The sequence below is a fragment of the Bufo gargarizans genome, chromosome 6 (assembly GCF_014858855.1).
Source record: "Bufo gargarizans isolate SCDJY-AF-19 chromosome 6, ASM1485885v1, whole genome shotgun sequence".
Taxonomy (NCBI): Eukaryota; Metazoa; Chordata; class Amphibia; order Anura; family Bufonidae; genus Bufo; species Bufo gargarizans.
In genome coordinates, this window is record NC_058085.1 from 255,861,386 (window position 1) to 255,875,219 (window position 13,834).

The following is a 13,834-nucleotide window of genomic DNA, read 5'->3' on the forward strand; positions in this document are numbered from 1 at the left end:
CGTGGAACGCATGGAACGCAGGCACTTCCTGTCTGACGCCATCACACCGTGTCTGCATCCGGTGGCGTCCTGGCTGGTCTGCATCAACATGACGGTGCGGTCCTCCTCGCCTGAGGGACCAGCACCTTCTGCCAACTGTGGACCCAATCTTCGTCACCTCCTTCCTACTACCCTACACCTGTGGGCGAGGAATGACTTAAGGCAGGTAATCAACCGCTGCCGCTGACCCTCCAGCATCTACCAGGGCTTCCAGGTCAGGACAACTGAACTGCAGGCTCCCGCACCAGGACAGGAAACCTCACTGAGGTGGGAGAGTGGCTCCACCTTTTTATGCTGCAGGTTTCCTGTCCTGGGGGTGGAGCCATCTCTCTAAGGTGCTGTCATGGGGTGGGGAAAAATATAGTGGCAGATTTACTAAACCTGTCTAAAACATCACAAACTTGCTCCAGATTTACCACAGTGGCTCATAGTGGATGGTTTGGTGTAGGCTACAAACTTTTGTCTAACTATACCAACTATTAGTATTGCTTATTTTGCTACAGCACTTTCTGCAGTTGGTGTAAATTGTCACATCTTAGACCATGCCCCTTGGTGAGCTAGATGCAGTTGATTTTTGTAACGTTGTGTGACAAACTGCACCTAAAAATATCCAAAATGTGCATAATTAAGTACATTTTAGAACAAACGCCAATGGGTATTTTGTTTGCTGTCCACATGTTAGCTTTATGAACGTGCACCTGTGACTTTGAATGTGCTGGTCTAAATTTCTTGACCCATTGTAGTGCCGACACAATCACGTCATGACCCCGTGGCAGGAGGCCACAATGATGTCATAGCTACCTCCTGGACCCTTCTATTGGCCTGCAGCCTATGAAGCTGAACTGGTGGGTCAGGAGCCACAGGTCATAAACTGCTGCCCCTCTTTAGAGGCAGGTCGCACATAATTGCCTCAGGGCTGCATGCAGCCCACAGACCTTGTGTTTGAGACCCCTGCCGGAAGGGCGTATACAGCATTTGATATGACGGAAGAGCCGTATCAGATGATGTATACGCCCTGCAGATGTAGTGTGATACTGGTGAATAGAGACAGCAGTACGCAGCGACTGTCTGACATGTTAATGTCTATTAATAAGAATACAAAATTTTATTATTACAAGGGTCCAAAAGTTGCCTAAAATGAAAAGAAAAATGATGTTTCTACATGAATTTATTCTCTGTTGGGATGTTCAGGGTGTAAGTCCGTTCCTCGTGGTTCTTCAGGGCTGCATGTTGCACTGAACATGTGAAGACACTCCCATCATCCTCAGCTGCAGGTGTATACTTCAAGAAGCTCCACATTGAGTGGACGCCATTGGTGGTCGTAATACACAGAGAATGACAGACCCCTGTGTCCAGCCGGACACCATCTTTAGACCAGTCCACTGTTATATCCCTGGGAAAGAAATTACTAATGCTGCAGCTGAGGACCATTTCTTGTCCAATAACAGGTGTCGCAGGTTCAGCGGTGATAAACTGTACCTCGGGTGGTGTTCCTTGGGAGGACAAACACAAGAATATTTATTAGTGGAGGAAGCAGGTTAAAATTTTACAAACAACACACATAGGGAATGATTATGACAGTGGCATTCCTTTAATCTGGCAGTCAGTAATCTAATATTCCAACTCTTGGAGGGGAGTTTCATAAGATCAGAAGGAGAACACTGAGCAGATGGAACAAATGTTCCTAATGGTTTTCTAGACTTTACTATGACCATCTGATAATCCCTCACCCTTCCTACTGGCTCTAGATTGCAGGAATGTTGTAGCATTATGATACCTTGTGCATTGATTTCGTAGGACAGCTCCTCTATGCTCCGCAGGCTGAGGTGACTGATCTGACAGGTATACATTAACCCGTCCTCCTCCTCAGTCAGGGTCAGTTCTGTCTGGCTCCATATGCTGTAATACTCATTTTCACAGGGGAATGGGCCGAACTGTGTGACACCGCTCTGCACTTGGCCGTTCCTCAACCACGTTACTGTTATTGGCTTTGGATAGAAACGTTCCACAATACAGCTGAGGGTCAGTTTGTCTCCTCTCTGAGGATCCTGCGGCCAGCTGGTTATGTAACTTTTCTTCGGGCGTGCTGGGGGAAAAAAAAGGTGATTAAATTAAAAAGTTCTTCACTATTCTCACAAGTTCTGCTTGTTGTCAATAAATGGGAACATTTATTGTTTACAATCAAAGGCTGAAAAACCCATCCCTACTTAGTACTTCTCACAGCTGCAGATTTGTTACAGTGTATGAATGTAGGTATCAGATTAGCCTGGAGTCAATTCTGTTGTAATGCTAACAGGATCAGGTATACAAGCCAGTGTGAGAAGGTCAGGGGCAGTTGTGGCCTTGAAAAAAATACATTTCACTAATAAGGGCTTGCTACAATGTATCACTGAAATCAAAAGGCATCAAGATCACAAAAGGACTGTCTAGAGTACTAAACACTATTGTTACAAACCCTCAGCCGAGTAAGGAGGACTAAGTCATGGTGTATTTTCGTCCTCTGGATGTAAACAATGAATGTTTTCATATACTTTTAGGAAGCAGGGATCTTGAAAACAGGGAGAAATTAATATCCAGTGATGAAGCTGTATATAGAGGAGGCCACACTGCCAGAACATGACAGATTAAGGCCTCATGCAGACCAGCCAGGTGGCTCGGATGTGGACCCATTCACTTCAATGACGCCGCAAAAGATGCAGACAGCACTCCGTGTGCTGTCCGCATCCGTTGCTCCGTTCCTGGCCCCGCAAAAAAAATATAACATGTCCTATTCTTGTCCGTGCTTTGCGGACAAGAATAGGCAGTTATATTAAAGGCTGTCTGTGCCGTTCCGCAAATTGCGTAACCCGCACAGACGCAATTCGTGTTTTGCGGACCGCAAAACACACCACGGTTGCGTGCATGTAACCTAAAAAGCGTACCTGAGTAAAAATAAAAAAAAAGTTTGCATAATGGCTGTAATTCTTTGTACAATCAAAACAGTTAAGGAATGTCTTTTTTGGGCTTTCCTAATTTCTTTTTTAGCCATATTATTCCCTGTTTCAGTTGCACAGCTAGATGCATGTCACTCAGAAGCAGGGGGCATATCCCTTCTGTGAAATTTGCCAACACTGTACTGCTGTGACGTCCTTTCTCTTACTTCCTACTATGTTTGTTTCCAGCTCTGGAGCTCACAGAACAGATAAGGAGGGGGAAATCACAGTTACAGACACACAGGAGGCTCCTAGAATCTTCAAAAGCTGTGTAGAATCAGGCCCAGGATCTCAGCTAGCTCTGACATGCCCCCACTTCCTCTCTGCTGCTTCTATTACTAAGGATGGCTCTTGCCTGACAACAGGCAATGGACTGCAAATTTGAAGGTAGTGGGAACCCTAGTGGCCATGACTTTACAGCTTTTTTCAAGTGGATGCATAAAATATTCATATAAATTATAGAATTATATTAAATTGATTTAGAAAAATTGCCAGTTACACAATTCTTTATTAAATGAAATTGTGTGAAAGTACCGTGACTGTTTAAGAAAGAAGATATTATATAATGACCAGCACAGCAGTTACCATGTACACACCTACCTGCTACATTTATCTGGCTCTCCTGTCTGGTTACAGCGCCCAGTGCCTTGTGCCGCACCTCACATACTAGGGTTGCACCATCATCCTGGACTGAGGGGGTATATGACAACTGGGAGGTAGCATTAAACACGCTGCCATGTTTGATGACTGGATGCTTGGCGAGGCTGGTGATATCAGTGGGCTGCAGCAGACGTTCACCTTCATAATGACCGCTTCCTGCCCCTTGACTGCTCTTTTCAATGTACCAGCAAATGTCCACTGCTTTGGGTCTGAAGCCGTTGATGTTACATATGGCAACCATCTTCTCACCTGCCATGTTCAGCTCTGGCAGAATAAGCGCTGACACCCGTGGAGGCACTGGAGGAAAGCAAATCAGTCCCAATTACTGTATACAAAACATCTTCTACAATCTCTGGCCACAGACGACCTATCACATTGTAAGTCCGGAGCTTATATCAACGTGTGAGAACAATGGTAGGAGCAGCTGACATCAGTCACACACGGGTGTAAATGTCTCTGGAAGTTATATGAGGGTGGAAGCATTATACAAAGAGTGACGGATATCAGTGGCATACAGGCCATATGATGGCGGCTTCATTAGGGGCCTCTGTCTCAGATTCAGTAAAAATGGGGACAAAATAATACAGCATGCTATGCTATTTTGTGTGTCAAATTGAAATGTTGCATGAGGGAATCCCAGCGGAATCCATTATAGCCATTGGAGTCGAGTGGCATCAGTGGCATTCTTGTTTGCCATGTGATGGAACCAGGGTTTCTGTTATTTTTCTTGTTCTGCTTGTATAACGGAGTAGACAATGGAAACAGAAGCGCTGATGTGACTGTAGCCATATGCTGTAAATGTCTGTGAGATTATGACAGTTTGGCAGCATTATAAGCAGCACTGGATATATGTCATACTTGCCAATTTCTGAAGTTTGGGTCTTTGGAGATGTGGGGTTCTGGTGTGAAGAGCGCAATAGTGGAGTTTTCTTCATCATTAATATGCTCCTTTTTCAGGGTCTACCCCAGCCCCTTGAAGGGTGCTCCATTCCCTCAAGGCAATTTGGTTGCCAGGGCTGCATCTAATGATGCAGAATCCTGGCACCACATACAGTGGCATGCAAAAGTTTGAAAACACACTTTTCAACATTTTAAACAACATCAGTGTATTATGTTGGCTTTATACAATTTTATAATGAAAAAAGGAAAGGAGTACCTTGCAAAAGTATGGGAACCCAAGGAGATCTGAGCGTTCAGATAACTTTGACCGAGGTCTCACAACTTAAATAGACTGCTAGGGTTAAGGCTTGTTCTCAATCATCATTAGGAAAAGGCCAGGTGATGCAAATTTCAAAGCTTTATAAATACCCAGACTCCTCTAACCTTGTCCCAAAAAAACAGCAGCCATAGGTTTTCCAAGCAGCGGCCCAACACTCTGAGGCCCACAAAGCAGGAGAAGGCTATAAGAAGATAGCAAAGCTTTCTCAGGTTGCCATTTCCTCAGCTTGAAATATAATTAGGTAATGGAAGTTAAACAGGAACAGTGGAGGTCAAGAGACGGTCTGGAAGACCAAGAATAATTTCAGAGACAGTTGCTCGTAGGATTGCCAAAAAGGACTGCTTGACTTCAAAAGACCTTCAGGAAGATTTAGCCGACTCTGGAGTTGTGTTGCATTGTTCTACTGTTCAGTGACACCTGCACAAATATGCTAAACGTGCTAGCGGTCACATCACCCATCCAGTGTCCCTCACTTACCCAAGTGCAGCGACCAATCCGATTCTAAACCTCAATTTTTTTAAAGCTGAAGCCTTATAGTCTTCCATGAACAACTCCTACACTTCTCTCTTGGACCAGTTTTGATAAAAATGGCCCCCAAGTCATAACATGTATAATCTGAGAAATCTTACCTGATGCCAGAAATTTCCAGTATAAAAGCACAGATGCCAATATTAGCGCCAGTACCATCACCAGTGAACAGACGATGAGCGCCACCCTGCCAGGGCCCTGTACAACTGCCAATGGAGAAAGAATACCAAGTTACTTTTCATCAGCGCATAGACATGACTGTCCTCCAGATTTCTTAGGGAACATAAAAGGAGTTTTTTGGGCATTTACTATTGATGACTCATCCTCAGGATAGTTCATCAATATCTGATCAGTGGAGAACCAACTCCTGGGGCCCCCGCAGATCGGCTGTTTGAAAAGACCACAGGGCTCTGTGAGAGTTGTGCCCTCTTCCTGAGACCAGAGATGTCACGTTCATCAGTCACATGGCCAAGTGAATAGGCCTGAGTTGCAATACCATGCATGGCACACAGATACTGCACATGGTGAGCTCCAAGGAGGCAGTGGTGCTCACTCACTGTTCAAACAGCTGATCATCAGGCCCCCACCGATCAGATATTGATTAATTATCCTGAGGCTAGGTCATCAATATTAAACACCCAGAAAACCCCTTTAACGTTTCTGTCATTTGCTCAAAGTAATGTTTTGCTACCAGTAATGGCTCTTTTCATCGCAAGCTATATCACAATCCACAACAGATTATTACATGTTGCTTGATAAACACGTCACAACGTGAAATGGAGACAGTCTGTACCCGAGATGTAACCACCTGGGCGGGAAGTGGCGCTGAATGTTAAAGGGGTTGTCCCATTAAAAACATTATACATTTTTCAAACCAGTATCTGGCTCTAAATACTTTTGTAATTCAATATAATTAAAAATGTTGTAGTATAGCCACTGAGTTATTCAATAAAATGTATCTGTATAGCACCACCTGCTGTTTGCTCTTTTCATTACTTCTCTGTCCACAATACTAACATTGCTGAGGTGGATGCACATGCTCAGTCACCAGCCATATCTACTATTACAAGTGTCACAGTTATAGGAAGTGAGAAAGCTGCAACAGAAAGGATATGCCCTCTGCGTAAGGATACGCCCCCAGAGCGGTCATAGGGAAACAGCTGCAACGGATAGAACATGCCCCATGAGCTGCCAGCTTGATATAACTCTAGCAAAGCAATGAATGGGGATATCTCTATGTCCATGTGAGGTGCAGGGCTGGTTCTAGCTTTGTTAGGAGATTATCATGTGCTATATGATGTCTGATTTTCATTAATCATTACCTGACCCCTTTAATGAAGAGGCCATGCATTTTATCACTTTCCTGTTATGCACTGATTGCTGTATGAGCCCCATGAAGTGATGTCTCTCTTACCTGTGAAGTGAATGGTGGTGTCTCTCCTCAGCGGCTGTGGCAGTGACTGGTGTTGGACCTCACACAGGATCACACTCCCATCATCTCCCTCAGTAAACACAATAGACACCTGACTGTCGGCCATGAAGGTTCCATTCTCACCCTGGAAAGGGACACCCGTGCAGATGTCCTTTGTCAGGACAATTTCTTTTTCCTCCTTCTTCATTATCCATTTCATATCAAGATCATGTGGATAGAAATGACTGAGCTTACAAATAAATGTCTTCATCTCCCCAGTGGTCACTTGAGGGTTCTGTGGGAGCAGGGTGACGGACGGCTGTGCTGTACAATATCAGTAAAATAGGTTAGACTAATGTCTATGGTTACACCTTACAGGTTAATGGGGTTGTCTATTTTTATACTGATGACCTAGCCTTAGGATAGGCCATCAATATCTGATCAGTGTGGGTCTGATGTTTGAAGAGGGGACAACACTCCATGGGCACCGGAGCCTCTTCCTAGGCCAGTGACGTCATATTCATCGGTCGTGTGACCTAGGGGAAGCTCAGTTCCATTCTAGTGACTGGGGCTGAGATTCAATACCAAGCACAGGTGCTACCCAATGGACTGCAATGGGCTTGGTAAGTTGAGCGGAGGACTCAACACTCACTGGAGTGCCGCGGCCTCATCAAACAGCAGATCATCGGTGAGGGTGCTGGGTGATTGATCCCCACTGATCTGATCTGGATAGGTTATTCAATATCAGAATCTCAAAACCCCCTTTAAAGGGATTCTGTCACCTCGTTTTCGGTTATAGAGATGCGGACATGCACTGTTAGATATCCGCTAACATGTCCGCAATATACCGGTCCTATAGGGCCGTGTGCTTTTATTTTGTTTAAAAAATGATTTTAGAGATAAGTAAATTAGTCTTGTAAGGTGCCCAAGGGGCTGTACGAACCTTCCTGGTGCCCAGCCACGTCCCCCTGTGAAGGAGCCCAGCACCGCCTATGTCCTCCAAATCTCCTCCTTTCGTCACAGTTAGATTGCCGTAATCTCGCGATGCACGAGCTCGCGCATGCGTAGTGCCGGTATAGTGTTCCTTCCCTGTGCTGGCATCAGCCCTCAGGGAAGGAACTGTTCCTCGCGAGATTACGGCAATCTAACTGTGACGAAAGGAGGAGATTCGGAGGACATAGGCGGTGCTGGGCTCCTTCACAGGGGAATGTGGCTGGGCACCAGGAAGGTTCGTACAGCCCCTTGGGCATCTTACAAGACTCATTAACATATCTTAAAAATATTTTTTTTTACAAAATAAAAGCACACAGCCCTATAGGACAGGTATATTGAGGACATGCTAACGGCGGTCTAACCGTGCATGTCCACATCTCTATAACCGAAAACGAGGTGACAGAATCCCTTTAAAGATGACCTTTCACCACTCCTCAACAATTCTGGAGCATCTATTCTTATGGCTCTGTGTTGTGTCATTCCTTTATTATTTATACTAGAAGTTATGAATGAATGGCTAGCAGTCTGCAGTAAGGGTACAGAGGGGAGGTAACCAGTTGGGGTGTGTGTACCTGCACAGTCTGAAAATGGCAGCACTGATTGGATAGAGTGAGACTGTGCAGGTACACCCCCCCAACTTGTTACCTCCCCTCTGTACCCTTACTGCAGACTGCTAGCCATTCATTCATAACTTCTAGTTGTAATAAAGGAATGGCACAACATACAGACATAAGATGATATGCTCCAGAATCGTTATTACATGGGGAATACATGAAGCTATTAAAACAGACATGTCGGGAGAGGTGAAAGGTCTTCTTTAAATCTCCAGTTCTGAATTACACCATGTCTAAAGCTCTAGTCACATCCAGAGCTGCATCTACAAATCTGCTGCTTACTACTTAGCTCTTAGGCTACCTGACCCTTCCTATCTACCTGTTGCCCTTAACTGCATACTTCATATTTATCTCTGCAGAGATAGTGACATATATAGTGACTCTGAAGGGAGCAGCAATGATATGGAAAGATTTGGGGGGGGGGGGGGGGGCATGCAGCTGGAGAGCTATTAAGCAGCTAATGCCATTGTGGGAGATGGAATGCACACAACAGCGCATACAGTGATCCCGAATTACAGCCTGTACTGTATTCTACAGCAGCAGTCACAATCCTGCAGGCATTAGAGCTAAAATCTCCCACTAATATTGAAAATGCACCACTCAAGTTGTACCACCATGATACGGAAGAAGAAATTGGCAATGATTTACCTCTCCCTATTTGCATGACATGACTAATGGATTCCCCGTTTTTGGATTGTTAAAGACCTACTTTCGATTTGCAGAGTACCACCAGGCCATTGCTCACCTGCGAGTCTAAGGACCAGAGTAGCTTCTCCAAACTCTGGAGATATTAGCACAGTACAGGTGTACTCGCCTTCATCCTCCAGCGTCAGGTTGGGCAGGTATAACGAGGCGTTGCCAGTCTCCAGGAGTCGACGATCTATGGAGCTTTCTGGTCGCAGGGAATTGGTATTAAATCCGTCAAACGTGTACACTGGTCTCACTACACCAAGGTGCCTCAATGTCCACTTTACAGCGACATCTTCAGCTCTGATAGGTTCCAGGAAGGTGAAATAACAATGGAGTAATAGGTCTTCTCCCACCAGCACCAGAGACTGTTTGGTGGACGTTGTCACTTCCAAGCATTCTGGAGGAAAAACAGATATGAGAATCTCTTACTGCATGTATCATCACCCTGTCCTCTAAACCTGAGGTGCATGATCCTCAAGTCCTGACAGTCATGACGTCAAGTGCCGTAAGCTCTATCATATCCTTCATGAGTGCACTATAACAGACCTGTCACTGCACACAGAACACCCAGGACAACGATCCTCGCCATGAGCCGTCAATCCCTGCAAAAGCAAATCTGGACTCTGAACACCTGTAAACTGCACCTGGGAGGAGACAGGAAGGAGCTGCCTGGCATTACTGTATGAATCCCATTTACACGGGCCAAGACCGCCTAATCATACGTACTAATGTTCTTCTGAATATATATATAAATGTTACTAAATTCTCATTTCTGCCCAGATCCTTTCCCGTCTCAATTACTGCAACCCATTACTAATTGTTGTCCCCCTCACCAGACTCTCCCCACTCCAATCTTTGCGCACGTGCCATCTCCCGTCTCGCTTCCTTTCTGCTGCTGCTTTGCCATAGACAGTAGCAGTAGTGATGGACGAACATCTGCCGGGACGGTTCGCGAACGCGATCAAATGTTCGCGAACCACAAGTTCTCGGCGGGTCCCATTCATTTTAATGGTAGGCGAACCTGAAAAACCTTCAGCTCGTATTTGCAGCCAAGAAATAATTAGTAGAAGTGCCCAAATAGTCCCACAACATGGACAGTGACATATACCAGATGTATTATTCGAATTTGCGATCTCCATTCATTATTATTTTTTTCAATGCAAAATATCGGCAATATAATTTTCGCGCATGCGCAAATGCACTATACAATACCCAAATGCACTATAAAGAAACTATATTGGTATATAACACCCCGCTTCAATCAGTTTTTTTTTTGGGGGGGGGGGGGGGACTGGTATATCACACCAGCAGAAATTATGTGTTCCAATAACGCTTGTCCCTCTATATACCTGCAGTATCGCAGCAGAACCGCACACAACTGCCGCACAATACAAATGCACTATAATATACTTTCTAACATAGAAATTATACCATTAGAATATACATGAAGATAAAACGTAACCTTTAATAATGTTACTATGAGGGTCCATTCACACGTCCGTAAATGTTTTGCGAATCCGCAAAACACGGACACCGGCAATGTGCATTCCGCAATTTGTGGACCGCACATCGCCAGCACTATAATAGAAAATGCCTAATCTTGTCTGCAATTGCGGACAAGAATAGGACATGTTCTATTTTTTTGCGGAAACGGAAGCACAGATGTAGAAGTGCGGATCTGCAAATACAGATGTGGATCCGCAAATGCGGATGTGGATCCACAAATGCGGATGCGGACAGCACAATCCGGCCCCATTGAAAATTAATGGGTCCGCACCCGTTCCGCAAAATTGTGAAACGGTTGCGGACCCATTTTGCGGACGCGTGAATGGAAAAGATATCCCTCAAAATGAAAATAAATTAAATTATTAAAGTTAAGCAAAAAGCATAGATGTGGTAGGCAATAACAAGTGCTCGGCAGCACCAAATCAGAAACCATATGTCTTACCACAATCCAGGGGGTTCCAGTGCACATCCATGAATCCCGGAGGGAAAGCAAAAAACATCTATACCTGGGCTAGATGATGTGGTATTGAAGGACAGAGTGGGCAAAGAACTGTCCCTGATATTGCCCTACAGGGGGTGCTATTCTGGCCCTGAAAGCCTAACCACAGACCACCCGCCCTGATAAGAGCGACCCCGTCTGGAACCTTACTCTATATAAAAATGGCCCTAGTAAGCCCCTAGCCCCCTGACTTCCAGGTGATCACTATATAGATCTATGTGTTTTTGACTCATTATAAAAGTATATTATAAGTATATCGCACCCCTCTGTGTATCACACCTATCGATAGCACACCTATACTAGTGCTTAAAATGACTTTTGTGGCCCTATTAGCTAGCGTTTGGTGTCCCTAAGAGCCTGTCTCTGCTCCACACAGCAACCTCTCCCTACACTGGCAAAACACTGAATGTAAAATGGCGGCCAGATCAGGTTTATTTATAAGGTAGGGGGTATGTCCATGTGCTGAAATGTCTCAATTGGCTGTCCTGTACCACCTGATGGATGTGTCATGGGTCAAAGTTCTTCACAATGTAAAAGAATATGGCGGGCGCGAATTTCTCCATATGTTTGCATGTTCGGTGAATCGCGAACACGCAAAGTTTGCAGTGAACCGCAAGGCGATCTCTAGTGAGCAGGAAGAGAGAAGGGAGATGGCACGTGTGCACTGTGCGCCATCTCCTCGTACAGCTAATCGGCAAGGGTACCGGGTATCGAACCCCCGTGAATCTGATATTTATAACCTATCCTAGGGATAGGTCATCAATATTAAAAGCCCGGACAACCCCTTTAATGTAGCAGCCAGGCTCATCTATCTGTCTAGCTGCTACTCTGATGTCTTCGCCCTGGGCAAGTCATTGCACTTGTTGCCCATACAGCACAGGATTCAATTTAAAGGAAACATGTCACCATGATTTTGCGCATAGAGCTGGGGACATGGGCTGCTAGATGGCCGCTAGCACATCTGCAATACCCAGTCCCCATAGCTCTCTGTGCTTTGATTGTGTTAAAAAACTGTTTTGATTGATATGCAAATGATCTGATATGAGTCCTGTAGCCGGAGATGAGTCCAGCAGAAAGGAGCCCAGCACCGCCCCGCGTCCTCCGAATCTCCTCCTTGCTGGCTGACATCACAGAGCTGGAGGGCCGAAATCTCGCGATGCGCGAGCTAGCGCATGCGCAGTGGCGGCATCATGTTCATTCCCTGTACTGGCATCAGCACAGGGAACGAACTAAGCATGCGCTAGCTCGCGCATCGCGAGATTTCGCCGCTCCAGCTCTGTGATGTCAGCCAGCAAGGAGGAGATTCGGAGGACGCGGGGCGGTGCTGGGCTCCTTTCCGCTGGACTCATCTCCGGATACAGGACACATATCAGGTAATTTGCATATCAATCAAAACAGTTTTTTAACACAATAAAAGCACACAGAGCTATGGGGACTGGGTATTGCAGATATGCTAGCGGCCATCTAGCAGCCCATGTCCCCAGCTCTATGCACAAAATCCTGGTGACAGGTTCCCTTTAAAGTCCTCATTTTTATCCACAGTGCTGCACCCCCCCCCCCCCTTCATCTCCTTATCTCTATCTTACCATCTTACCCGTGCTCTCCATTCAGCCAATGACTTAGGTCCCTTTCACACGAGCGTGACGGATTAGGTCCGGATGTGTTCACGGTGCGTTCAGTGAAACTCGCACTATTTTGCAAGCAAGTTCAGTCAGTTTTTTCTGCGATTGCGTTCAGTTTTTCCACGCGGGTGCAATGCGTTTTGATGCGTTTTTCGCGCGCGTGATAAAAAACTGATGGTTTACAAACAACATCTCTTAGCAACCATCAGTGAAAAACGCATCGCACCCGCACTTGCTTGCGGATGCAATGCGTTTTTCACGCAGCCCCATTCACTTCTATGGGGCCAGGGCTGCGTGAAAAACGCAGAATATAGAACATGCTGCAATTTTTACTTAACGCAGAACCGATGCGTGAAAATCACCGCCCATGTACACAGACCCATTGAAATGAATGGGTCAGGATTCGGTGCGGGTGCAATGCGTTCACGTCACGCATTGCACCCACGCGGAAAACTCGCTTGTGTGAAAGGGACCTAAGAGTTGCTTTCACTTCTTTAAAATGTCTTTGGACCGGTGGAACCACAATTTCACAAGAGGAGAATTGGGCACTTGATCCAAGTATTGCTCTAGCAAGCGTGTAAACACACCACAGACACGATGAGCCTGTGCTGTTAGGACGTCTTGCTCAAAACGGGGGAATTGAACTCATGGCAGGAGGATGAGAGGCTGCAGCGCTACCCTCTGAGCCACACACAAGGAACGTCCCTGCCCCTCCCGGCAGCCTCTACTCAAGCTTCCTCTAACAGCATGGGCTGATTCCACAGCAGCGCTCCCTGCAGACAGTGCTGAGTGTCCTATAATTACTATAGACCTTACAGGGACCATCTCATGGAGATAGATATGTTCTCTTAAGGACACAGCTTAGGCAACATTTTTCATTGCTGCCTTGCAAGAGACCTTATTTTTTTATTTTTCTGCTGACGTAGAAGTATGAGGGCTTGTTTTATTGCGGGACGATTTTCTCAATCACACGCACCATTTGCGGTAAATGTAACTTATAGATTATTGTTTATTAACTGTCTATGGGGGTGAGTGGAGAGCAGTTCTGAGCCATTCACCCTGCTGTGAAAATATGTTACGG

The 13,834-nt window shown here is 45.6% G+C and overlaps 1 gene segment (V, D, J or C); it reads right to left on the reverse strand.

Moving 5' to 3' along the window:
• Nucleotides 1-1,169: 1,169 nt before the first annotated feature.
• LOC122942398 lies at nt 1,170-9,731 on the reverse strand. The segment is given in 7 exon segments: nt 1,170-1,532; nt 1,817-2,125; nt 3,612-3,968; nt 5,520-5,624; nt 6,833-7,153; nt 9,182-9,523; nt 9,673-9,731. Coding segments are annotated over 7 exon segments (1,812 nt in total).
• Between the last annotated feature and the right edge of the window lie 4,103 nt (nt 9,732-13,834).